This window comes from Coturnix japonica, chromosome 1 (genome assembly GCF_054131305.1).
Source record: "Coturnix japonica strain WE chromosome 1, WE-NBRP24, whole genome shotgun sequence".
Taxonomy (NCBI): Eukaryota; Metazoa; Chordata; class Aves; order Galliformes; family Phasianidae; genus Coturnix; species Coturnix japonica.
Window position 1 is genome coordinate 153,726,814 of NC_140663.1, and position 26,636 is coordinate 153,753,449.

Consider the following 26,636-nt stretch of genomic DNA (forward strand, 5'->3'; position numbering starts at 1 on the left):
CTCTTTACTTCAGTAACTACAGAATGAAGTCATAGGCAGGAAGATAGATTTTTTCTTGTCTAACCATCTCCAGAGGAGAGAGCTGAGAATCTTAGACTGAGGCTGCTGTTTTCTCTCTAAAATTCTGTGTTTCTCTACAAATAACCATTACTTTTATTTTTCTTGCATTATATATTTCCCTCGTGTGGTGTCTGAACAAATAGGTAGTCAACTCGCCACAGCTTGTTTTAGCCTGCGCTGTTCCAGCCAATGATGTATTTTGTTGGATACAGAGAAGTTCATAACAACAGACCACAGGGATTTCCTGAGAAGCTAGGAAATATTTCTTCAGCTTCTTCAGAATTTCATCTTTGTAATCAGAACACCGCCCCATTTTCCAGCTTGGAAAATAGAAGGCTCCAGGGAGACCTCATTGTGGCCTTCCAATACTTGAAGGGAGCATACAAACAGGAGGGGGAATGGCTGTCTACATGGGTGGATAGCGGCAGGACAAGGGGGAATGGCTTCAAACTGAGACAGGGGAGATTTAGATTAGAGATTAGGAGGAAGTTTTTCACTCAGAGGGTGGTGACGCACTGGAACAGGTTGCCCAAGGAGGTTGTGGATGCCCCATCCCTGCAGGCATTCAAGGCCAGGCTGGATGTGGCTCTGGGCAGCCTGGTCTGGTGGTTGGCGACCCTGCACATAGCAGGGGGTTGAAACTGGATGATCTTTGTGGTCCTTTTCAATCCAGGCCATTCTACGATTCTATGATACCAGCCTCAAAACTATAAAGGTGACAGTTTGTTGGCTCCGTACCTTAAAATCATTCTAAAGAGAAAAAAAACTGGTGAGAGATTGCATGTTACTCATTTTTCTCTCTGTAATAAGCCAAACTGTGAGGCATTCTGAGGGATAAACAGCTTTCCACAAATCCATTCATGATCTGAGAAGGCGGTCTCTTAGGGAATTTTCTTGAAGGAAGTTTTAAAACAAGTATAAATGATTGCTGTAAACCTCACTCTCACTACTTTTTTTTTTCCTCATTCTGAATTTGTAACAAATAGTGAAAGGTCTGTGCTGTATAATGCCAAGTTAGAGGTGAGAAACCCTCATGTATTGCTCTGCTTTACTTGAATGACCACATCATGACAGAAACCTCCTTCATGCCACAGCATCCCTGGGGAAATCTTTCCTTATTTTTATTAAGCCAGGTCTCATCTTATTGAACTTATGGATACTTTAGAGAAGATATAAAACAGGGTGAACTCCTCTACAAGCCTGTATATTGAGTAGAAAGGTAATTAAAATGTAAGCATGTGTTTTATCTCAAAAGAAGGAATGAGGATAGCTCTGATTACTGTATAGTATAAGCAGCAGACCTCATCCTCTGCTTCCAGCATTCTCCTGCAGCTCCTGGTGATTTCTATTGCTGCTCCTCTGTTTTCCAGGATGCCCTGGATGTCAGGAAAAGAGAAGTGATGAAAATGGGGATCTCGACATTTGGGCCATTTTAACTCCCCTAAACATCTTCATTACCAGACGTGTAATGCCATTTGTTCTGATATTGAGAGTGAGGTTTTGTGTTACATCCAAAGATAAGTTTGTGAGGGCTGCTGCCTACAAGGAGCCCTTTCACTGCTCCTTTCCTTCCTCCCCCACCAGCCAGCTCTGGCTGCTTCCCTGTGGGTAAGCCTGGGGATCGTGGTGTTCAAGTTCTTACACCAATCAAGGGCAGGGGCAGGAATGAGGGGAAAAAAAACCCAAACATTTCTCTCTTGGATCCAGTTTATCTGTGACCACACAAAGACTGACTCACAGGAAGCAATGGGGATGCTACCATGGCAGATCTACATACAGCCTCCAAAATTCAGTGTAACATGAAACTTCACCTGAGGGTACCAGCTGATGCTTCAGTCACCTCTGGGTGCAGCCTCTGACTCCTGCTGCTGGGGAGAAAGTTTGTCTTAGGTGTGGCAGAGCAGCTAGCGGGGAAATTAACTCTTCAGCACAGGGTGTACAGCGCACTGTTCTGTGAGCAGGGTTGAACAGCAGCCCCACTGAAACCTGTTCGAACATGATAGAGCCTTTCATGCTTTGTACTGGGTAACTCACGAAGCGCTGCAGAAGTTTACCCTAAAAACAGTTGCTAAGCAGAAATAACTTTATAGCATCAGAGCAGCAAGGGGCCTCATGCTGTACCCATAGAATCACAGAATCACTAAGGGTGAAAAAGACTTCTATGATCTAAATGTTTATTGAACATCCCCAGGGATGGTGACTCCACCATCTCCCAGGGCAGCTCGTTCCATCACTCTTTTGGAGAAGCTTTTCCTATCGTCCATCCTGAACCTCCTCTGGCTCAACTTAAGGCCATCACCTCTCGTCCTATCTCTAGTTACATGGGAGAAGAGCCCAACACTCACCTCACCACAACCTCCCTTCAGGTAGTTATAGAATCATAGAATTACCCAGGTTGGAAAAGACCTTGAAGATCATCAAGTCCAACCGCAGCCTAACCAGAACCCTAACTCTAACAACCCTACACTAAATCATATCCCTCAGTACCACATCCAAACGGCTCTTAAACACATCCAGGGATGGCGATTCAACCACCTCCCTGGGGAGCCTATTCCAGTACCTAACTACCCTTTCTGTAAAGAAAGCAAAAAGGAGCAGTTATACCAGCTCAATTAATCCTAAAAATCAAAGGATATTTGCAGCATATGTTTAATGTACAGAATAGTATATGTTGGGCTGGAAAGGAAGGGGCAGCAGCTGCTTGGATACTAAGAGGACAAGAGCTTGCGCATGATTTTCATTTCTGTGAACAGAGAGAAGGAAAAGAGCTTAAGGGAAAAGGGAGCCTTCAAGTTATTCTGTGTCCTTAGATTCCCTGAGAATTTTTCTTTTCCCTGTATCTGATTTAGATTATAAAATCCCTTGGGCAGCAACAGTCTTTAATTTGAGCCTTCTCCAGTGCCGTCCAAATCATCGATGCTTAATGAGCAAATAAAATGTTAATAAATTAATATAAAGGTTGCCTTCCTGCAGTTTGGCGCTTCACGGGTGACACTCAGCTCGAGTTGAAGTAAAAGCATTTGCATTGAATGTGAGCACAGGGTAAGATTGAAGAGAAAAGCCTGAGTCCTACTGACTTCAAACAAGGGAGACTCTGGCTTATGTTGCAAGCGATCCTACCTTTGAAATTAAGAGCAGGCAACTGGGTGCTGTAAGCTCAGGTAAACTGCTGCATATTGCACATGGTAATTTTCCATCAGACATAATACAGACCCAGTCAGGCAAGCTGCTGTGTCTTGGTGGACCCCTGAATTCCACGTGGGTGCAGAAGCTGGCCATGCAAAGCAGCTGGCTGGATTATGGCATAACTCACCGCTGTGGTGCCACTTGTGCACTCTAATTGGCTTTATTCACAGCAGGGATGACTGAGGTGCCGGAAGGCATAAGCCAAGTTGAAATAGATTTGTCAGGCTTGTTTCATGCTTTGTTGTAGCGGCTACATTTTAGAGAGATAGTGAAAAGTAAGTTCTTCCTAAGAGTTGTATCACCATAGAGCTTGGAGACTAATTGCAATTGAGGAGTTCGCTGTAGAGGTTGGGCTCCAAATGTTTGAATCACAGAATCACAGAATGACCCAGGTTGGAAGGGACCTCAAGGATCATGTAGTTCCAACCCCCCTGCCTGGCAGGGCCACCAAACATACACATTTACTAGATCAGGTTGCCCAGGGCCCCGTCCAACCTGGCCTTGAACACCTCCAAGGACGGGGCATCCACAACCTCCCTGGGCAGCCTGTTCCAGGACCTAACCACTCTCCTAGTGAAGAACTTCCCCCTAACATCCAACCTAAATCTTCCCTCCTTCAACTTAAAACCATTTCCCCTTGTCCTGTTTGATAACACCAATAGTCCCAACCAAAACAAACAGTCTGGGCTAAAAGAATGGCTCGATCAACTCGTTAAGCAATGGCACCAAAAAACAACATGAAACTTCACTTTCCACAAAATGGAACCAAAGCCTTGTCTGTCAGAGAGGTAGGAGAGAGAACCAGAACCCCAAATATCCTAAATCCTCGCTAAGCAGAAGGACAGAAGTAGCGATGCCATAAGGGCACTGCCGTTCTCCACTCATGGAAGGGCAACATGATTCAAGAAGCAGACAGAGAGCATCTGATCTGGAAAGATAAGAGTGTGTGCCGCCTGGGGTGTGAGATATCCTTTGGCAGAGATAAGGAAATGCCAAGCCTTGGCCCTCAACTGTTTTCTGCACACCCATCCTCCCGTGCTTCCCTGTGGTTGGGAAGGGCCAAGGGAAGGCTCTGCCTTTCACCCTCTGTGCAGCAGTGCCTTTTTTATGCTTCTGTGAAAGATTCAGTGCATTTTAAGGCAGCTGCACTGAATTCCTGGAATACCTGAGGCAACGTGCAGCTTGTGACCACGTAACGCGTTTGCTTGGTGGATTTTACACCTTTATCAGAGAAAATAAAGTTCCGTATATTATCCACGGGTGAAAGTATTTCAGGTAGACGGGATGAACCAGGTTGCTGTAGTTCTCCCATCAGCCATTTTTGGTCTCGGATCACCGGGTGGGTACCCGGGGCGGCGGTGGGCGTAGCCGGCCCGGCGGGTACAGCGGGCGGCCTCCACACGTTGCCGTGCGGGCGGAGCTCCTCCCGCGCCCCGCCTCTCCGCTCCGCGTCCTGCGCCGCCGCCTCACGGAGGGTCGGGGCGGCACTTGTGGGTCGGGGGGTAGCGGGGGTTGTTAGGAAGCTCGCGGCTCCGCGTTCCCTTTCGTTCTCCCTGCCTCCCAGCGCGGTAGCCGCCATGGTGAAGGTGTCGTTCAACTCCGCGTTGGCGCAGAAGGAAGCGGCCAAGAAGGAGGAGGAGAACAGCCAGGTGCTGATCCTGCCGCCGGACGCCAAGGTGAGGGCGGCGGGCACGGAGCGGCGGGGGCGGCCGGCAGCACTGGAGGCAGCGCCGTGCCCGGCTCCCCGCGGGCTGCTCGGAGCGAGGTGCCGCCGGGGCACGGCCGTACGCCGGAGCCGTCTATCACTGCTTGTTTTCTGCTTGTTGGGGTTTTTTCCTTCTTCTTTTTTAAGCCCCCTCGCAGCCATAAGGCGCGGACGGGGCGGGAGGGAGAGCTGCACAGCGCTGCGCCCCTCGCTCACGCTTCTAAAATGGCTGACAGCAGAGCGAGCTTTAAAGCTCCGCTCCTCCGCGCTGTGCTACGGCAGCGGTCGGTGCGTTGTGTTTTCTTTCTTTCTTTTTTTTTTTTTTTTTTTTTATTCTTATTTTGTTTTATTCTTCTTATTTTAATTCTTCTTCTAAAGCCCGACAGCTCTCGGGCCGCCTTCGGGCTGACTTTCTAACACCTTCTCGTCTTCCCTTTGTGCCGTCCCGACCTGCGAGGGGCTGCGCTCCGTGCCGCATCGCGGGGAGGAGCGGCCCCGGCGCTGCCCGGCCCCGCGGGCGGAGGGTGAAGCCGCAGGAGCGGTCGCCCCCAAAGCCCTGCAACAAAGAGCCGCTCTGAGCCCGCTGCTCCAGCTTCAGAAGGGCAGAACTGCGCCGAATAGCCGTGTTTGAAGGTTGAGGTTTTGGCTGCTTCCGTAATCAAAGCATTGTTTTAATTAGAAGTAGCGTAATTTGCTCGGAGTTCTTTGGAAGGGGGATGAAAACTTCTGGATTCTTTAAGTCTCAGTGATGAAATTCTGCCTGGAGAGGTGGTAACAGTTGATCCTTTGGTGTGATATTATCCCCTAGTGTAGGCTTTGCCGTAGCATCATAAAGGCTGGAGGAAACCTCAGAGGTCACCATCAGCCCATCACTGCTATGCCCCATAACCACGGTCCCTCTGTGCTGTGGTTCTCCTGGGGCCAAGCTCTCCATGTCATTCCAGAGCCTAGGAGGGATCACAAGTTGCCCTGTAGGAACATCTTCCTGGGTGCAGCAAATGGTTAATTAAACTTTTCTGTAGCATTGAGGGAAATCAGACCAAAAAGTCGAGTCCTTAGAAGGGTAAGCAACAATGTGTCATAACAAGAGACAGCGTTGGTCTCACTGAGATTCCCTGCAATTAAGAGGAATCCCTAATTAAAGCAATCTGTGCACCTCACTGCAGTGAGCAGGGGAGTCCTCCTGGAGGAGGTAATGGGTTTTCCCAGCTTAAGCTGTGGAGCTGTGTCCATACCCTGGGTTTGGCAGTCGGTCTGATGCTGGGTGCTGTGTGAGTGAGACGGAGATGACAAGTTCCTGAAATTGGAGGGTTTTTCCTATGAACTCGCAATTCAGATCTGCCCTGGATGGTTTTGTTTCCATATGGATAACCTACCAATTTGGGTTGTTGTTCCAAGTGCCGCACAGACAAAATACAGCTGACTGAGGGTACACTGGAGAGCCAGTGCTCCTGACCCTGTCCAGATCCTGACGGAAACGTGCTATTTGACTATGATTTCCTTAATGCGGAGCTGGAAATTGTTTGGGCTGAGGAAGAGCAGCAGGATCTGCCTTAATTCTGCTCAGTTCTCGTTACTGCTTTCCTTGCCCAGAAATGAGAACTGCGAGCACTCATTTAACCAGGTCAAAAGGTGGTCTGGTTTCCCAGTAGCTCTTCTAAGTTCTTTGGAGCCTCGCGCTGTTATCAGGGGATGAGCACGCCTGTACAAAGCTTAAAAACAGTCCTAAAATAGCACGTTAGGAACGGATGCTCTCTGCAGATGAGAATTCCAAAAGCAATGAATGCTCTTAAGGGACACAGAGCCTTTGACGTTCTCCTTGACATATTTCCATCATGTCTTAGCAGAACTGCAGACCTACACAATATGCAAAGTTCTCTCAAGTAAGCTTTTGTTTCTCCGTGTATTTTAAAGCAGGAATGAAAGCAGAGCTGAGCAACGTGCCGTAGCTTCAGTAGAAAAGGCTGTGCAACCCATGCAGGTTGAACAGCGCTGAGATGAGTGCGGGACGCTCTCTTTGAACTTGGCCTTATTTAATATAAATATACTATAAAACAATCTTTCCTCCCCTTCTACGAGGCTCTTCTACTGCCTGGGCAGGTCTTCCTCGGAAAGGGAGAAATAAACCACATCTGACAAATGCATTATTCATATCACTTACTTTATAGCTGGAAGATGCTTAGCTTCAAGTGAGGTTGGAAGGCACTGTGGGAATGGATATAGAGGAGCCAATGCTGGTAGACTGTAAAAAAAAGAGGTCACGTCTCTTATAAAGCCACCTTTTGGAAATCAGTTTTCCTCTCTCTGGTTTCTGTAGGGTGATAAATAGATCTGGGTCACAAGAGTGAACGTGGGTTAAACGCCCAAGGTAAGAGAGTCCTCATAAGATGCTATAAGGAAGGTCGTGGGGAGGAGTTCTGCTCCAAAGTAAATGGAAGGGAATGAAAAATGGAGGAGGATCAGCAGAACACGCAGAGATCTGAGCAGAATGTCTCTGTAAACCAGCTGATGTTCGTGAATGGAGCCAGTTACTTTGTAATGGCTGGAAGGTGAGGATTTGTGGCGTTATCTTTTGGGCTGGTCCTCTGATAGTCTCGTTTTGCTGCTTTTCCCAGTGCAGTGTCATGAAATCTGCAACTCTGCTGTTTCCAGATTATTCTGAAGTAGATAATATTCCTAGGGGTTATTAATGGGTTGTTTGCAGCCAATATAGATTGATGGATGTGGAATAGAGGTTATCTGACCTCTCCAAAACTTGCCCAATAACTTCTGACTCAGATGCTGATAGGTAATTATGTGACCGGCGAAGTCAGGAGAGGGAGGCGTGAGTGGAGTAGATGTTGTATCATGGGAACAACAGCTCCAAAGAAAGCTTTGGCAAAAGGCAGTGATCTTATGCATTGGAATATGCTATTTGAGGGGAGACCTTATTGCCCTCCTCCAGTACCTGAAAGGTTCTTACAGTGAGAGCGGGGCAGGTCTCTTCTCACTAGTGACAAGTGACAGGACGAGGGGAAATGGCCTCAAGTTGCGCCAGGGCAAGTTTAGGTTGGATATTAGGAAGAACTTCTTTACAGAAAGGGTAGTTAGGTACTGGAATAGGCTCCCCAGGGAGGTGGTTGAATCGCCATCCCTGGATGTGTTTAAGAGCCTTTTGGATGTGGTGCTCAGGGATATGATTTAGTGTAGGGTTGTTAGAGTTAGGGTTCTGGTTAGGCTGCGGTTGGACTTGATGATCTTCAAGGTCTTTCCAACCTGGGTAATTCTATGATTCTATGATTTAAAAGGAGTTTAAAAATCAAGTGTTAACCCTTTCTCCACATAAATCACTCATTGCTATTGTGAAAGTGGCTCCATATCTACTGGTTCCCACTCAAGTCTTTGAGATGATCGTAGAATCATTAAAGTTGGAGAAGACTGAGGTCATCTAGTATAACCCCAGTTATGCTTTAATTCTTGGCCTCAGTTTAGAATACCATGCATGGCCTTTCTGTGTCTTTCTTTACAATAGGTCTTTGGAGGTGGTTAAGAGTGTAGCTGAAATCTTCAGGCATTTTGTACAGCCTGTTCACTCAGTCCTCCCAGAAGATCTTTGGGTCCTCAGGTGCTCCCTTCCATCAAGGGGGGGACGGTGTCAACAAGTTTTCCCAATCTGTGACGTGGTTGTTTTGTTGTATGTGTGTGTTGGGCTTTTCTTTGCTGTTAACGAACCTTTCTTACGCCCTTGGCAGTCTTTTCTCCAACCAAATTTTATATAAGCCTGTAAAGAAAGAGCAGTCTTTGTTTTCCTATATATTCTCTAATGCAACTAGGTCATAAAACGAACCATTTTCTGCAATCTGTCAGAGCGTTGTGGGTTAAGACATGATTACTTAAAAGAGAATGAGAAGTTAAAAAACAGATTCAAGCAAACTGAATTCTTTTCTTCCCATTTTCCTGCCTGACTTTTGTTTGTATTGCTGTATGCAGACAGTGGAAGTACTGAACGTGGTTCTGTATTGCTTTGCTGTGTAGATCATCACATCTTTTCCATGGAGATGAAGCTTTAGACTCCTTCCTTAATAATGAGTGTCCATTCCAACATATGAATATCCATTCCAATAAAAGCTGGATTTAAAACTATAATGTGTGTGTGTGTGTGTGTGCTTTCCATGTGAACTATTTTAATGAGCCATCTACAGTGGCAATGTAATTTCACATTTGTTTTTTATAGGCTCAAATAAATTGGTTTTCTTTCTTTGCTCAGGGTTTTCCTTTTTTTCCCCCCTACAAGCAGTTCAATGAATTTCCATGTATGCTAATGGCCATTTGGGTGGCTGTAGTAAGGATGGTGAGCGTGCTTACCTCCAATAACGTGTTCACTTAGCTTAGCTGCATTGAACATCTATTGGCATTCTACGTTCTTCTGTTCAGTAGCCAACAGCTACAGACTCTGAGTAGCTTATATACAAGGAAATAATTCTCTCTGGCTCTCAGGGAATCTCTTTGACAGCGAATCTTGCGTTGTTAAAGCTTTAATCATTAAAAACGTCTTTTATTTGGCGCTTCCAGTAACATTATGACTTTCTTTCAATAACGTTATGACTTATTTCAAGCACAAGAGTTAGCACTGGGATAAGTAATGGTGTGTTCTGTTTGCTGTTGCATGGATTCCTTTGGGTTTTTTTTGGTCTTTCCTCCCATCTGTGCAGTGATGGACAAAGGTTACCATTATCTGCTTTTAGTCTCCCGGTCTACATGAATAATATAACATTCATTTTCTTACTGTTTACGTACCGCTTTTTATTCTCGGTGGAAATTACTTTGAATCTAGGGATGAAAAGCATGCTAATTTCTAAAAACTCAGCTATCTGTCCTCATTTTACAGATGTGGTAAACCAAAGGAATGAGAGAATTAATAAGATCGAGCTCGCAATAAAATCACCAGTGGTTTTGTAGCAGACATCACGTGGCCGAGGCTTTGGCCACAGCGGATATGGAGAGACTTCAGCTCCATGCTGCATCCGTAAGCAAACCTCCTGTGCGCCACTGCAGCCCTAAATGCTTACCATGGAAAAAAAGGCAGAATAGAGCTTGTTTAACAGCTCTTATAGGAATCTTGGGGAAAAACAAAACAAGGTGATACTTTCTAAATAGCATTTTGAGTGGGTATACGGATATATTTTTTAATTGACATTTACGTTTACATAAAAATAAAGCTCACATGTTTGAGGAGTAGAGTTCCCTGCATATAAATTCTCAGGTAATTTGTGATTCCTTTCCCCCTGAGATTGAAAATCCTGCTTTTGATGGAGGTTTTCTGCTGTTCTGAGGGCGGAATGAGATAGTCATGGTAAAGCCAGACGTTGGGGGATCATGACTGTGGTGGCAGTGATCTGCGGGGTGGATCTCTCCCTATGAGGCCTGTGCACAGGTTTAATCACATGGCTGCTGAATCATACTTATTTGATGTAGAAGATACAGCCTACATAGAAAACCTGTGTGGCTGAGCATGTGGCAGTGCAGTCCCTTTGCGGAGTGAGATGGAGGGTGACTTTCTGAGGCTGCCACATAGAGCAGTGGGTTTTTGTGTGGAAGGTTTCTGGTTGCAGTGAGTCCTTTCTGTCTGGTGTGGCATTTTGATTCCTGACGGTGTATCTCTTTAAGGTATGAACCAGTGCGGTGCTGAGTGCTGGGATTCATACCCTCTCCTTCCAGCTTTGAATAGTTTAATTGAAGCAAACTCCATCAGATTGTTAGAATAGTTCAAGAGCGCAATTAAATTTAGGACTTTCAAGGTAAGCTCTTCTGTGTTGATACCATGAAGTGCCATAAGGCTCACCGTAAGCTGAGAGCTTTTTCATCCACATGTTAAAAATACAGAGTATTTTTTATGTAGAGTGCAGGTGGTCAGAACCTGGTGGGATGAGAGTCTTGAGCAACCCGGTCAGACTTCCGTGTCCACCCGCTTCAACCTGGGGACCTCATGTGGTCTCTTGTAACTTGAAATGATTCTGTAGTGGTGAATTCCAATTCAAAGAGAAACTGAGATGTAACGTTGGTAACTTGCTCAAGATGACATGCCATCTGTGGCTGAACTGGGAATAGAGTTATTAAATTCTGAAGCTCAGCGGTGCGTATGTGCATGCTAATGAGATCTCTTGGGTGAAAGAGCCATCGCCATTTGGGAGAAGAGTCTTGAGAGAAATCTAGGTTGAATCCACATAGCGTTCTGTCAGACTGATGCCTAAGATTCAGGCAGTCAGAGCAAGACACGGAGAAACATTCAACGATAAGAAGTGAGCAGGATAAGGAAGAGACAGGAACTAGAACACCCAAGGTCAAAAAGATAATTTAGTATCGATCTGTTTTAAATGGAATAGGAGCCTTCTGAGTTCCTGTTTTTGAGCACTGGTGCTAATTCAGGGTAAGGGAGAAGAATACAGCCTCTGGGCAGCCTGTGCCAGTGCTCCATCACTGCACGGCACAGAAGGGCTCCTGGTGTTCAGAGGGAAGGTAAGGTGGTATTGGTATCCTGCTGTGCTAATTGCTGAGCAGGAAGTGAAAGGAGGGGCAGCCCTTGGCCGTGAGTGCAGGACAAGAGGAACAGAGGTACAGCTTAGTGTGGCAGATGGGTGTTAACGCAGCCCAGCCCGTCTTCCCAAGCAGATAAGGGCGCTGACTCTGAGTGGTGTATCTTGTAGAGCAGTGATGAGGGGAGGGTAGGTCAGTCAGTGCTCTCTGTATGGTAGAGACTACAAACGCTACTTCTGGAAGGTGTAAAATAACAGCAACGTGGATCTGGGGCAATAAAGAAATTTATAGGAAGACTCGACACTGCTGGTTTTGGTGGTGAGAGAGGGGAATTGGAGGATCTTGGAAGGGAAAAGAGACAAAAGGAACAATTTGGAGAAATAGATGTAAAATACATGTGTACGATTGCTGTAGACCCCTTGGGATGCAGATACAAAAGTAGAGCAGGAGAATCAGCTGGAGAAAGTTCTTGCCTTGGCCACACAAGCAGTGTTTCCTCCTCACTTTCTGATCTGTGTAGGACCAAAGCTAACAGTAAAAATAACCACACTTAACAGCGCTACTGCTGAGTTTAATTAAAGAGGCAGACTAGTGAGAGTCCTCTTCATCTGAATGTCTTTCCCCATCCTCTTTAATTGCTGGCTGCTATTACGTTCTGTAATCTGTGGGGTTGAAGGCGGTGTTTAGGTAAATGAGGATTACTCACATCAGTTAAGAGGTGCAGGATTACTCTTCTAAGGTGCATTTGTTTTATTGTCTCTATCACGTAGCTGTGGGTGAACAGCTGACTCATGCCCTTTGCATTCACTTTGCAGTTGTAATTCTCTCCACGACTTCCTGCAGACATTGAGCTCTGTCTGCTCCATCATCTTGCTCTCTAATTTTATTTCCTGCTTCCCTGTTCTCTCCTTTGCTTTCACTCTCCCTTCACCTGTGTCTTTGCAGTGTTTCCCATCCACTAGAACTGATCTTGGCATTCCTTCCCTTTCTTAGATCTTAGGTCTTGAGCTGGTTGCTTCTATTAACAGAATCGTAGAACCACGAGGTTGGAAAGGACTTACAAGACTATCTAGTCCAACCATCCTCCCATCAACATTACAATCACAAGCTACTAAACCATACCTGTAATGTTTTATGCCACCATGGATGTGATGTTTGAACCGTGGAATGATTCATTTGAGACGCCTCATTTTATAGGAAAACAGCCCTGTTACTTGGTGAAAGGTGGCGTTTGGCTCATATAAAAAAGAACCTTTGACTTTTGAGCTTGGAATTTATCTTCTCGACGCTGCTGGGTTTGTTAATGCACAACATTTGTGGAACGTTTTTTATAGAAGATACTGTGAATACAGGAAGAGGGTTAACATTGCAAGTGACACCAGAATTAAGGTCTGTTTTTCACAGAATTCACACAGAATTCACAGAATGACCCGGGTTGGAAGGGACCTCAAGGATCATGTAGTTCCAACCCCCTGCCTGGCAGGGCCACCAAACATACACATTTACTAGATCAGGTTGCCAAGGGCCCCGTCCAACCTGGCCTTGAACACCTCCAAGGACGGGGCATCCACAACCTCCCTGGGCAGCCTGTTCCAGGGCCTAACCACTCTCCTAGTGAAGAACTTCCCCCTAACATCCAACCTAAATCTTCCCTCTTTTAACCTAAAACCATTTCCCCGTGTCCTTTTTCAAGCAGTTCCGTAGTCAGAGAGCCTTTGCCCAGAGGGACAAGTCCTTGTCCACCTTGCCAGAGGAGGAGCAGGCTGTGAGTCAAAAGAATACATCGCTCCTTGTGACAAGCAGGAGCTCTCTAAGGCATCTATTGTATATAGCGCCTGTTTTCGCGGCTAGCAGGTTAAAAGATCGTCATTGTTCAAATATCAATTTAATTTTATTAGGAAGCATAAAGTTGCTCCTTGAGAGTATTGATGGCCTTCCAGTTCTGCAGCATCTGCCAGCTGGGTGAGGAGCCTTGCAAAAGCCTTCCTTAATTTCCCATCCGCAGCAAGCAGTAAATAGAATACCAGGCTTGGAGCAGTCTTCAGGCAGGAATACCACAGGAGGAATGCAGAGTTCTTTCTAAATTAAGGTCACTTCATATTGACTGTCTTTTGGGAGGCTTTTCTACAGATGTCAGATCTGCAAGTCAGAGCAGGCACACTTGATCAACAAAATCCACTCTCTATAGCCGCTGGGCTGGTATTTTATTGCAGGGTTTTTTAGCTTCCTTCACTGATGCTCCTGTAGGGAGTTGCCATTAGTTGCCCTTCTCCCCATTCCACTATTAAAACCACACTTGGTCAATATTTGCTGAGTCTGTCCATCTGTGTGAACAAGCTGGCACCCAGAAAACAGCTCAGAACAGCTTCCAGACAGTTCTACCCACACAAATATATATATGTGTGTGTGTGTATCCATATATGTATGTGTATTTATATAAAATATGTATTAGATGTTATTCTCAGATGTATAATTATGGGCTGCTTATTAAGCTACAGACGCTTCTAGTAATACATATAATGCACAGTAATGCTCTGCATCTGGTTTCTCTGTGTCACAGACTGAAAGGCTTTTCCCCCAGAGCTGTTTTATTTCTCTCTTTGTCGCTGTTTTGGAGTACGAGCCATTACCTTGTGCAAAGATGTGCAATGGTCACGTCACATTCCACACTCCCCCCAGCATATCCAAGTGCCTCCATCATATCTGGTTTAGAAGGGTTCTTAGTTAATGGGTTCATATGAAAATTTCTAATCGTATAATTGATGGCCTTAATTTATGCAAAGGAGCAATGCCTGATAATCTTCTCATCCATTTTATTATGGCCTAGACATACGCCTTGTCAGTTTCTAGACTGCTTTACTTTCATGATTTTAAAGCAATTATAGTCAGCTATGTTCAGAGAGCCACAAGGGGAAAATGTAAATAATTACCAAGTCTAATTATACACATTTGCAGCTCAGTATTGGAGTTTCTAAGCAGAGTTCCATGATGCTACCCTAGACTTTAATTTGGTCCCTCTGAAATTCAGCATTTTATTTAAAGGAGGTGGGGGAGGAGGGAAGAAAGCAGAACGAAAATCAAACCGAAAGATATGTGGCCAATAGCCACAATAGCCTTCAATAATTGCTGATATTTGCAGATGTTGGGGTTATTAGGTCTTATTTTTTCCCTTTCTTTCCGCTCTAGGGCTGTTGATGCTGGCTGTAAATACGTGAAGCTCTCTCTTTAATTGAGAGGCACTTCTCTAAGTAGCTTGTGGTGTCGTTTGCCCGCTCGCCAGTGTTTTACAGATCCAGTAACAAGGCGGCTGCAGCTGTGCATTGACTGCTGCGGTCACTTGATGGAGGAGTCCTTGCTGAAAGCTGCAGCATCAGATAACTGCCTTGTGGGAAGAAGACAGAGCTAAGTTACTCCTGCCAACGTGTTGACATCACAAGAAAATGAGAAGTATTCAATTCTCTCTCGTATCTACAAGAAATTTTTTCCTGCCGAGGTTGAAGCTATTGAGGAGTTCTGTGCATTTTAACACTGTAGGGTTTGGTGTGGTACAGGCAGAGGGATGCTTCTCTTTCATATCTTGTCCTTTGGAAATAGGCTAATCGAATGTTTTCCGGTGAAACCAGTCAGTTCATGAAGGGAAACAAGCTGTTTGGGGGCTTGTATCCAGTTCTTCTTAATTCATTTTGCATCAGAGAACATTAGTTCTGTGGCATCATCCTCAGGTTGAGGATCCAATGTGAGTGGGTGTTGGTGCGGTAATATCCCTTCTGCACCATTTCCCAGGTGTGTGTTTTGTAAATCTTTCAGAGCTTACAAAACTATAGAAGAACAGAGGAGGCAATTATTCCACAAATGGGCAATTCTGCTTGAGGGAGGAAAAAAACTGAAGTAAAACCTCAGGGAAAGAATAAAGATACTCTTTATATTCTTCACTAGGGAATATTGTGGCGTTGTATCCCATAGTTTGTTATGTGCTTTTTCCACATTAAATTAAAAGTGTAAATGACAGCTATTTTAAAATGTTTCAATCAGGTGTCCTTCATGCATTGAAATATCCAGGGAAATAGTTACCTAATAATACAGGGCAACATAAAAATCCTTGTTTTATCTGGTTTAGATTCATGATTGAGTTGATATATTGAGGAGTCCATGGTGAATCTTAGCCTGACCTGAAAGTTAATTAGCTTACCAAGGGTATTACATTCTATTCTCAGTCTTTGCAAGCAGCCAGGTTGAAAATCACACAGCTAGTAATCCTGTGCTGCTTTGTACTGAATTCCTGAGCTAATTAGAAACGTGGAGACTTCATGAAGTTGTTAGTTGTCTTTTTGCACTGTTTACTCATTCAGACTGTGGCAGCTGTTCTCTAGCCACTCTCCCTTCGCCTTGCAATGAATCACAGAGATGTTGGTTGGAAGACCTCTGGAGGTCTTCTTGTCCAGCCCTTAGAAACAAGGTAGCTGCCAAAGCAAGGTCCGACGCTTCTCTGTCTTGTTGAGTCATGAAAGCCTCCAGAGATGGAGATGGAGCTTTCACAATCTGATTTACTGCAGGACTTCGCAAGGTAATGTAAAGCGTAATCTGTGGAATATCTTCAGAGTCTGGCTCTTAAGCGTTTCTGAATCAGGTTTTGGCAACTGTTGGCTGGCAAAGGAAGCTGCGTTGCCACTTCTGTAGGAAAGATAATTGTAGTGTGCTGTAAAAGTGGGTTTCACATCATCTAATTTTAGCTCTATGTGACTTAGGAGCCTCGCTCGTTAACCAGGAATCTCCCCCTGTAATCAGTGACAAGAAATAAGTACCTCCAGAAAGCTGCTTGTCCCACTGGAGATGGTTGGGGTGAGTCATGCTGGGGAGTGCTGGCTTCTCCCCAGCTTTTATAGGGAGTGCCTCTTCTTTGGTGTCACTCTGCCTGATGGCTGCGGCCAGATGAGAAGAGCTCCTTCCTGCGTGGAACAGGGCAGCCTGGGGGCTACACCAACAGCTTGCTTTGGGAAATCCTCCTAATTAGAAAATACTGCAGCAAACCACAGCCTGAACACTCACTGTCTATCATAGCCATCAGCACCTTTTCCAAGCTCTTCCCTGTGTTCTTTCTCACCTTGTTTGGATTTGGTTTTGACTTCACCCCAATCACCACACTATGATCGTGCTATCCTTCCAGGCACTGGAATGGGCTGCCTAGGGAGGTGGTGGAGTCACCGACCCTGGTGGTGTTCAAGGAACGACTGGATGTTGTGCTGAGGGACATGGTTTAGTGGGAGCTATTGGTAATAGGTGAACGGTTGGAATGGATGATCTTTTAGGTCTTTTCCAACCTTCGTGATTCTATGATTCTGTGATTCCTTCATTTCCTTGGTCTGCAGAGGGTGACTCAAAACATTGTATGGAAGTATCAAGGTGGTAGGTTACTTTTTTGGGCTTTGTTTTGTTTTCAATGAGAGTTATGCAAGCTTTCTGGGGAGGAAAAGCATTGTGATGCGGCTGATAGAGGAAAGATTTTGCAAGCAGCAGTTTATTGCTTAGGATGCCTTTGGGAACTGCATGGTTATGCAAACTAGTGCCCCAGAGGGGAAATATCCTGTCATTTCTTCAGTGTAACACGCACAGCAGACAGCAGTGCATGGCCAGCGCTAACTTCAGCACACAGCTTCCCTAAGTAGAACTTTTAAACCATCCTCTTTGTTTTTCCAGCAGAGGGGTGTTATATTCTCTTCCTGACGGAACGACGTAAGAAAGGGTTTATTTTGCTTTTCTTACTGCGTTTGATCTTCTGTTGGTTCTTGTGGTTCACTTAAATTGCGTATACCAAGCTAAAAAAACATCTGACCCTTCTGAACCATCTTCCTCACTGTGCTGCTGTTAACACTGAGATTGTCTGACAACAGATACTTCTGTGTGCCGGCCCTAAAATGGCTCACTGTGTGTTATGGAGCACTTTGGGAGGTATTTTCTTCCTCGTTTCTGCTGATTTAGTCTGAAAAGTGGCGGTTAGTACAACTTATCTTAGACCTCAAATGAAAGAAGGTCTGCTTACAACAAAACAAGAAGGACGTTTTCAAGCATTTCTGATAAAGTGCTCACGTCCTTTTGGATGGATGCAGTGTTTGGGCTCGCTGGGCCCGAGCTATCTGCTGTGCTGGGTGCACTGAGAACACTGTGCTGAAGGTCTCTCTGATGCATTGCAGGAGCAGGAGGATGTGGTGGTGCCTGCAGGGCAGAGGAGGGCCTGGTGCTGGTGTATGTGCTTCGGGTTGGCCTTCATGCTGGCAGGAGTGATCCTGGGTGGTGCCTATCTGTACAAATACTTCGCATTCCAGGTAAGTCGAGTACATCTTGTTATGTGTTTTATGTGGAGGATTGTGTGTTTTCATCCCTTACGCCTTGTGTTTAGAAGAGGAGCGCCTGACTTAAACCAAATAACCTTTTTATCCCCTTTTTGTCCTTCTAAAATCTCAGGTTTCCTAAAGGCCTGTTCTGTCAGCAGAGGAAGGTAGGAGCAAGGCTGGCAAATGAAAAGGAGCAGCACTTCTCAAAACATTACTTGCAGAGAAAGGATTGTGTCTGAATATAGGACTTGAATATAAGAACCCCAGCGGTGTCCCAGATTTCACATAGTTGCCAAATACTGAAAGTGGCTTAACTTCTTGAAAGACTTCTCATTTGACCCCATATTCCCTAGACAAATGCAGAACTGCTGCTGCCCAGGAAAGGGGCTGCTTGCCACAGCTGTGTGGTGACTTTCCTCCTTCCCGGCCTCTGCAGGGATATGGAAATGGGCCCTGCCCAGGACCTGAGAGAAGCAGAGTCAGCGTGATTAAACACGTTCTGTCAGATCCAATCCACACCAACAAGGTTAGGCCTCTGACAACATGTATTATCAAAATTGGCACCATTGCAATAGGAGCCCAGTGAAGGCAATGCTGCCAGGGAAGTGCAGCACTTACCTGCAGCGTGGGAGATGTGAGTGAAATATTGCCTTCTGCTGGGGAGTTGTACCTGGGTTGCTCTGGACTTGCTGGGCTGCCACCTGAGCAGGCTGAGCGTGCTCCCCCCCTCTTGCAGAAGCTGTGCTGAGTTGCAGGATTCACAAGGTCAGAAAGGGTGAGAGCATCAGCAGAATTTGAGTCCTTCCAGCCCTCTGCTCAGTGCATGCAGTTTTAAGGTAGAAATTATCTTCTTCCTGTTGTTGAGATCTTCCCCCCTCTATTTTGCTGGTTGCTGATGTAGAAAGCTGAGTGATTGAACATGAGAAACTCCAGTGTAAATTGTGTTTTATAGGCTCTCAGGCTATGAAGTTAATGTGTTTTGCAGGGGAGCAGCGGTGTTGCAAACAACACTCAAGCAGCATAGGGCATCTGGGTGAATTAGCAGGCTAAGAGCAGCTGAAGGCCCACTGCATTGCTAAGTCCTGTTTCATCAGCACTTAGCACCTGCTCCACCTCTCACTTGCTTGGTAGCTGAAACTGAAAGTGCCTCTTAACTCAGACCTGTGGTGCTTGTTTGTGAGATCTGCGTTAAAGGAAAGATTGAGAAACTGAGCTAACTTTGCACCGAAGATGTGCTGGCTTGTGCATATGTATATGCTGAATGTGGTTTATGGCATTCAAGGCCAGGCTGGATGTGGCTCTGGGCAGCCTGGTCTGGTGGTTGGTGACCCTGCACACAGCAGGGGGGTTGAAACTTGAAGATCATTGTGGTCCTTTTCAACCCTGGCCGTTCTATGATTCTTTAAATCACAGAATAATTTAGCTTGCAAAGTACCTCTGGAAGTCATTTGGTCCAACCCTCTGCTCAAAGCAAGGCCAAATGCAGAGTGAGATTTACATTTTCAAGCTGACTTGGATGACCAGTTTCAGTGTCTTATGTTGTAGCGTTTGGCTGCAGTTAAATCATAATTTAATAATAATAACTTGCATGCATGCAAGCTTAAGAATTTCATATCCTTTCTAAAAATAATGCCACGGATAATGGGAACAAAGCAGAAGATGACACTTTAAGAAGTTGCTTTTAGGATCCTGTTTTCCTTGAACTCGAGAGAAGGGCTCCCGCTGGGTTCAGCAGAACAGAGACTTTACCCATAGTCCTGTTGTGGATAGCAGCTGTCTCTGACTTTGGTCTATGCGTGAGAATCAAATCAAAGGGAAAACATTTTGTCGAGTCTGACAAGTTTTTCTTCTCCATGGTGCTTTGAGAATATTAGCTTTAAACTTCTAACAAGGTTATTGATGCTTTTTTGTTCACTATTTTTAGCAGGGCGGTGTATATTTCTGTGGAATAAAATACATTGAAGATGGCTTAAGTTTACCCGAGTCTGGGGCAGAGGCTCAGAGCGCTCGCTACCACACGATTGAGCAAAACATCCAGATCCTGGAGGAGGAAGATGTTGAGTTTATCAGTGTGCCGGTCCCCGAATTTGCTGATAGCGACCCTGCTGATATCGTCCACGACTTCCATCGGGTAAGGAATATCACTGAGGAAGCAGAAGGCATTTAACACCTGAGAAATGCTCCCCTTCAGTCATCCTGATAAATGTACTCCCAAGTTATTTTGGTGGGGGGAGGGAAACAGAAGGCGGAGGAGGCAGTAGAAACATTTTGATCAGCAGCAAGCTGGAAGCAATTATTAACCAAGCATACAAAGTACAGTGTTATACAATCATCATGAGGTAGCATGTAAACCACCATTTCTGTTTTTAGAAAGGGGAAAATCTTTGAGCCGTTTCCTTTCCTCAGAGTGAGAAGATAAAAATGTACTTCTCAACGTGTTAACTCCATCACAGCAGAATGTGACCAAGCGCTGTGGTGGTGAGGAGAGTACGGAAGGACTTTGGCTTCAGGTTGGAAGGGTTGATTGCATCTGAGATCAGTAGGGTTATGTCCCAGTGCCCACAGAGGTGCTCTGCTATGCACAGCTCAAGAACTGTAAAGCTGTGGGACAAAAGGAAAGGAGCTTCCACGTGACTGTGGAAGAGAGCTCATTTTCCAGATACAAGGAGCCTAGCAGCTCCATTTTCCTTAGGCAGTGCAGGCCACCCTAGAATTATACAATCACAAGATTGGAAAGGACCTACAAGATCACCTCGTCCAACCGTCCTCCCATTATTGTAGCTACAGCAAACCACTAAACCATATCTCATAGCTCCTCATCCGGACACCCTGTTTCTTAAAGGCACTGAACCAGGGTAGCAATGTGCTTTGAGCTGTCCCTCCCTTTATTTTTGTAAGAGACAACTTTAAGGGGAGTCTTGGCAATACATTTTTGGTAGGAGAGCTGGCAGGCCTGCAGCTCTCAGTAGTAATGACAGAGCTGTAAAACAACTAGAAGCCCTTTTCTTTTACCAGCTCGATGGACCAGTGATAGCTATGAACTGTTCTGTAGCCGGCTTCCAGGAAGCAAAGTTTCTGTGAACATTTGAATATTTCACTGAACTGATCTTATTTTTTTTAAGCGGGTCTGAAAAAGAATAAGGAAGTGTCCTATTTTTTATGTGCACTTCAAAGTTTGAAGTTTTTCCATGCACGAAGAGTGCTATCTATCAAATATTCATAACCAGATTTGAAAGAAAACATAGCTTGCTTAAGCTGTGTCACTTAAAAATATTCCTGAATATATTTAGGGAGCTTCTGTTAAGAATTAGAGCAAAATCTTGAAGCAGGAAAGACCATCTTGGGGGGAAGTGAATGGGAACAATGTAGTGTTAGAAACTTACTTCTTAATTTAAGGTTTTAGAGTTAACTGTGCATCCTTAGCGCTCTGCTCTAAAGGTCACTGCGAGGAGCATTTGCCATGGGCACATAGTCCCATGTAATGAGATTATGTGCACTAAGGATTGCTGTCCTGGTGCTATTTTGACTGCTGGGCTCGTGGTGCGCTCAGTGTTTTACATGTGTCTGCAGCCTTGGAGCTTTCAGCAGCTTGAGATGTCTTCTTCAGCAAAAACAGATGCAGTGAAACAGAACAGTGAGCAGAGCCCTAGGATTCTTCAGGATAATTCCTGGGAGTTCTATATCTGTTTATTTTCCTCTTAATAAAACAATGACAGATATAACAACTCAGGTACTATGAAGATGATAATTCAGGTATGAATAATCATTAACACTTCAGCTCAGCAGTGTTTTGAACAAAGGGATTTCTATTTGTTGCATTACTTAGAACATTGTATTTTTGTTCCTCCTCTATGTTGTTTTCTTTTTCCTATTGAACAAAATAAAAACGTGAGTGAGTGAGCAAGACTCTGTTACTTCCAAAAGCAGGCAGTAGGGGTGACTGAATGCTGTAGTTCATCTGCTAGTGGTTTAGGTGGACCTTTGTAGTTCCATTGTAGTCATGCATTTGAACTGCTTATTGCCTGCTACCTTGCAATAGTCCCTGTAATAGATGCAGATGCTCATCAAGAATGCCTCCTATCTCTGTGTTGACCTGTCCTCAGACTAGGCTTTGTTGGACAGACTTGAGATAGAACAAAGCAATAACTTGAAGAAAAACATGAGGCAGCAGGAACTTACCAACACTGTTAGATCATTTTTCTGATGCTGAGGTGATTTTGATTAAAATAAATATCTCTTCACCAGAGACTGACTGCTTATCTTGACCTGAGCCTGGATAAGTGCTACGTGATCCCTCTGAACACTTCAGTTGTGATGCCACCAAAAAATTTCTTGGAGTTGCTCATCAACATCAAGGTATGGTTCAGTCTCCAATGATTTGGTCTCTGCGCAACCTATTTGCATGATATGACTAGCAAAGCCTGTTGAAATTGAAAGCTTTTTAGTATAGTCAGATCCCTGGGTCTGTTTCTTGGGAAGGAGAAAGAAGCACCAGACCTTCAGAATAAGGTTTCTGGGCCCTTAATAACAACGATCCCAGAAGGGCTGAGACACCACAGTCTCCGAACAACTGAACAAGAGATTTCAGTGAAATGTCATGGGAACTCCTAATCGCTTCCCAGCAGGGTTTGATAATTGAACAGTGCTGGCTGGCTTGGTGCCCCCACAGGGAAACACTGTTCTCCCAGTAATAGCAACTGGGTGGAACGTAACAGCCTGTGAAATTGAGGAGGCCAAAGTAGATAATCTCGCAGGGTCTTCTGTTTTTACTAATCTAATATGAATTGGGAGAATTAAGTGGTGTCTGTAAAAACTCACTGACCTCGTTGTTGTTTTGTTTTGTTTTATGCTTCGTGTATCCTGTTTAGTTTCCTTTTTGTCGGTTTGTTAACTTGGCTTTTTCAGACCACACAAAATCCCACTGTTAAAATCTGTCGCTTTTCTAGTTTGCGTTTGGTTCTAAATCAGATGTGCTCGGTTTACAAGTAAGAGGATAACCAGGAATCGTGTATTTAATTGAAAATCTGTGCAGAAGCAAACTGTTCTGATCACCGTCCCCAAAGCGAGTGCCCTAATTTTATGAGACATCTGTTTAATTCCCATTGTATTAACAGAAAGCTGTGGGCACTTGATGTCTCAGAAAATCAGGCTAAATGTTTTGCAGCTGAAATGTGGGAAACTGTCTTGCAGATGCATGAAATGAGCAAAATTGTCTTTGCTGTCCTGCAGTCACACTGGTTGCACATGGGAGGAAAAAACCATAAAATTAAAATAGTTGCTTCTTTAAAATGAATTCTGAATATATACAGAGGGCATTTTATGGAGATAGAGGTGTTTTGGGGCTGTTTTGCTTTTAAAAAGCCATTGAAAAGCCGTAAAAAGCTTGAGGGATAACATTTCTATATGTTGATACGGCTTGCTTTAATATGCAAATAGCGAAGGGCTTCCTTTCCTTAGGGAGCAAGGCTGAAACCCAAGTTTGTTTGTTTGTTGACTATAGTTGAGCCAAGTGGCCAATTCTAACCATATGTGACGCAGAAGGCATCTCTAAGATGATTACATTTGTGGCTGTGCTGGATCCCAGAGTTTGGGAATTGCTCCTACAGTGCCTGGGCAAAGGAAATGCCTGCAGTTCTTCCAGTGAGCTCTTCTTCCTATAAACCCAAGGAAGGGCTGAGTAGGTCTGGGGATGTCCTGTAGTTTGGGTGGCACAAACCCAAGAAGGTCTCCCGGAACTGTAGAGATGGGGGTTTAAGTTGCACATACTTACACTGATTCACCTACCAAGCTTTTCACCAAATAACAAGTCACAGAATCACAGAATGAGCCGGGTTGGAAGGGACCTCAAGGATCATGTAGTTCCAACCCCCTGCCTGGCAGGGCCACCAAACATACACCTTTACTAGATCAGGTTGCCCAGGGCCCCGTCCAACCTGGCCTTGAACACCTCCAAGGACGGGGCATCCACAACCTCCCTGGGCAGCCTGTGCCAGCACCTCATCACTCTCCTAGTAAAGAACTTCCCAGTGTGTAGCCTTCTTACTTAAAAGGAGAATATTTGTTGCGGCTTCTTTCCTCACAGTGTACATACTGATGACGATTCTCATAATTTCAAGGCACGTAGAACGTTCACTTTCTTTCTTTATTGGACAATAGCATTCAAGCAGCTTCTTTTCAATGTGTGTTGTTTGGGCTGGAAAGACAGTCGTCTTCTGTAATGGAAATTCCAAGTTGTTTATTGACAATGGGAAGTGCAGCGATCTTTTGCTGCAGAAGATGGGTTTGTTTTCATAATAACCAGTCCTATTTTTGGAAAGCAAGCAGTGCTTCTGTACTGACACAAATAAGAAGCTTCAGGATGTGCACCTGGCATGTTCCAGAAGCAAGAGTACGCTGAGGTAGAACGTGCTTCTGCAGCTCTTGTTTGGGGAGAGCTCCCTCTGATGTCTGTTAATTAAGTGGAGACTTTGTATGAGAGCTGTGGGATTTGATCCATGGTGATGGGTTCTACTGGAAGAAAATGTGCCCATGCTGGAGACTGCTCTTACTGTAGTGGGAGAGTGTGGAAGTTTTGAATGTAAGCATTATGTACTTGCATAGCGCAGTCATGCTTGCACATCTATAATAAAATGCTGTAAGTATTATATATTTTGGGGAAAAAAAGAAAAGAAAATAATGCCATGTTAAAGAATCACAGTGTTCCTTGTGTACTTTGTCAAAAGCCACCCATCCCTTCATCATCTGAGCTGTTACATTTTTATTCTATAGGCTGGAACATATTTGCCTCAGTCCTATTTGATTCATGAACAGATGATTGTTACTGATCGCATTGAAAATGTGGATCAGTTGGGATTCTTTATTTACCGCCTCTGCCGTGGCAAGGAAACCTACAAGCTGCAGCGCAAAGAAGCCATGAAAGGTAATTGTTCTTCCATGTGACCCTTTGTGTTGGGAGGAAGTTCTGTACTGCTCGAGTTCAATAAGTGGGCTTGATTGTATTGAAAGGAATGACTTTGTTAAAACAAGAGTTGTTCGTTGCAACTTTAAGGGCTTTAAGTGTGTCTGAGGTTTTCCATGTAGGCACAGTGATTAGTTTTATTGATGCTCTACTTGAATCTTGTTTCTTGACCCACTCCCAGAAGCAAAGAACTCTTTAGAAGGAGAGAACCCATAGCGTTGTAGTCCAGGACCAGAAGGGCACGTTCTCATCATTCAGATCATTTACAGATTAGACCACATCAACTATTTATATCAGTGCAGTGTGAGGAAGAGTTGTATTCACAAGAGGATTGTAGCTCTAGGTACTCATTCATGGAAAGCTGCTGAGGTTGGCAGGTATCATTGGGTCTCTCTCCAGTTCTGGTAGTGAGGTGTAATGGGAGTGGATGTGAAGCTGTTACTCCTCTGATATACATCACCCCCGTTCTGTTCACCTTCCTTTGTTCTTTACTAACACAGGCATTCAGAAGCGTGAAGCTGTCAATTGCCGGAAGATTCGACATTTTGAGAACAGGTTTGCTATGGAAACGCTCATCTGCGAACAGTAAGGAGAAAAGTTACTGTTACGGGAGACTTTAAACTACAGTATGACCCCACCCTTTGTATCGTGTGCAGTGATTATTTTTTTAAATCTTCTTTTATGTAAGTAGTGGACAGGGCTTTACTGCTCAACACCTTCCATACTTTTCATCTCATGAGACACGTGAAATCAATACGTTTTAGGGTTTTTTTTTCCTTATTTCCAGGCGTGGTGTACTCCTTATCTTTGAATAGCAATTGTATAAAGACTTAGTTGCTAGTGCATTTCATGGGATGAATCTCGAATACTCGGAAGAAGAGAAAGTCTTTGAATTATCCACCAGTTTTTAAGTAAAACTGAAAAGAATTGTTAATGTACAAACGGACTGCAAGAGCTACTTCTAACTGTAATATTACCTGCTATATAGTTTGTTACAGCATATAGACAGACCTGTATTTGACTCCCTAACTAAGTGCAATTTGTTTCCTTTTTAAAATATCGTCACATTTACCTTTTTAGACTTGATTTCTGACTTGATGTTTCCAAATGGCGAGTGTTTGCTGTAACGATCTTTTAGACTATTAAGCAGTAACTTATGTTACTAACTTGTATATAATCCATGTATGTGCAATGGGAAATAAATCTTATAAACCTGTTTGTCTAAAAGACTTGTATTTTCTTTTGCTATGACTGCTTTGTGAAGGAGGAGAGGAGGAGGCTGAGGTTAAGTTCGATGTTAAAATTAATGCTTTTTCACAACTCATCCATGCACAGTGGATGTCCAAAGCTGACTGACGTATCGTGAGAGCTGGTCTCCTTCTGCTTTACTAAAATAAAGTTAATATCCAAAACCCCTGTTGTATTTCCTAAGCTACATACGTTATTAAGAGTGTGCTGTGAGTCAGGCTGTGCCAACACAAAGCGCAGATTATTGAAGCAGGTGATGCACTGGAACATGTTGCCCAAGGAGGCTGTGGATGCCCCATCCCTGGAGGCATTCAAGGCCAGGCTGGATGTGGCTCTGGGCAGCCTGGTCTGGTGGTTGGTGACCCTGCACATAGCAGGAGGGTTGAAACTGGATGATCACTGTGGTCCTTTTCAACCCAGGCAGTTCTATGATTTTGCAGTCAGGCATATATGCAGGTGGATGAGAACCCCTGAGCATCCTCCAAGCTGAACAGTCCCAGTTCTCCTTCTCCTCTCATATGTCAAATGTTTGAGTCCACCTTCATGGGCTTTTGTTGGATATACTCTAGGATGTTAATGTGTACTTGTACTGGGCAGCCCAAAACTGCACTCGCCACTCTAGATGTGCCAACTGGTG

At 44.6% G+C, this 26,636-nt stretch overlaps 1 protein-coding gene across 2 annotated transcripts; it reads left to right on the forward strand.

Annotated features, from left to right (window-relative positions):
* Window positions 1-4,681: 4,681 nt before the first annotated feature.
* On the forward strand, window positions 4,682-25,978 carry ITM2B (integral membrane protein 2B). Of its 2 annotated transcripts, none has more exons than XM_085536188.1 (6): window positions 4,682-4,922; window positions 17,653-17,784; window positions 19,718-19,924; window positions 22,039-22,149; window positions 24,562-24,712; window positions 25,252-25,978. In XM_085536188.1, exons 1-6 carry the CDS (start codon window positions 4,824-4,826, stop codon window positions 25,338-25,340), a joined length of 789 nt encoding a protein of 262 aa, XP_085392314.1. In that variant the 5' UTR covers window positions 4,682-4,823; the 3' UTR covers window positions 25,341-25,978. The 2 variants fall into 2 exon arrangements, with proteins under 2 accessions (XP_085392314.1, XP_085392315.1); XM_085536189.1 differs by having other exon boundaries at window positions 19,721-19,924.
* Window positions 25,979-26,636: the final 658 nt, after the last annotated feature.

Coding starts and splice junctions, on each gene's coding strand:
- ITM2B (XM_085536188.1), top strand. CDS start 4,824: ATGGTGAAGGTGTCGTTCAACTCCGCGTTGGCGCAGAAGGAAGCGGCC. Junction 17,785..19,717: donor ACAAATACTTCGCATTCCAG/GTAAGTCGAGTA, acceptor CACTATTTTTAG/CAGGGCGGTGTATATTTCTG. Junction 19,925..22,038: donor TCGTCCACGACTTCCATCGG/GTAAGGAATATC, acceptor TCTCTTCACCAG/AGACTGACTGCTTATCTTGA.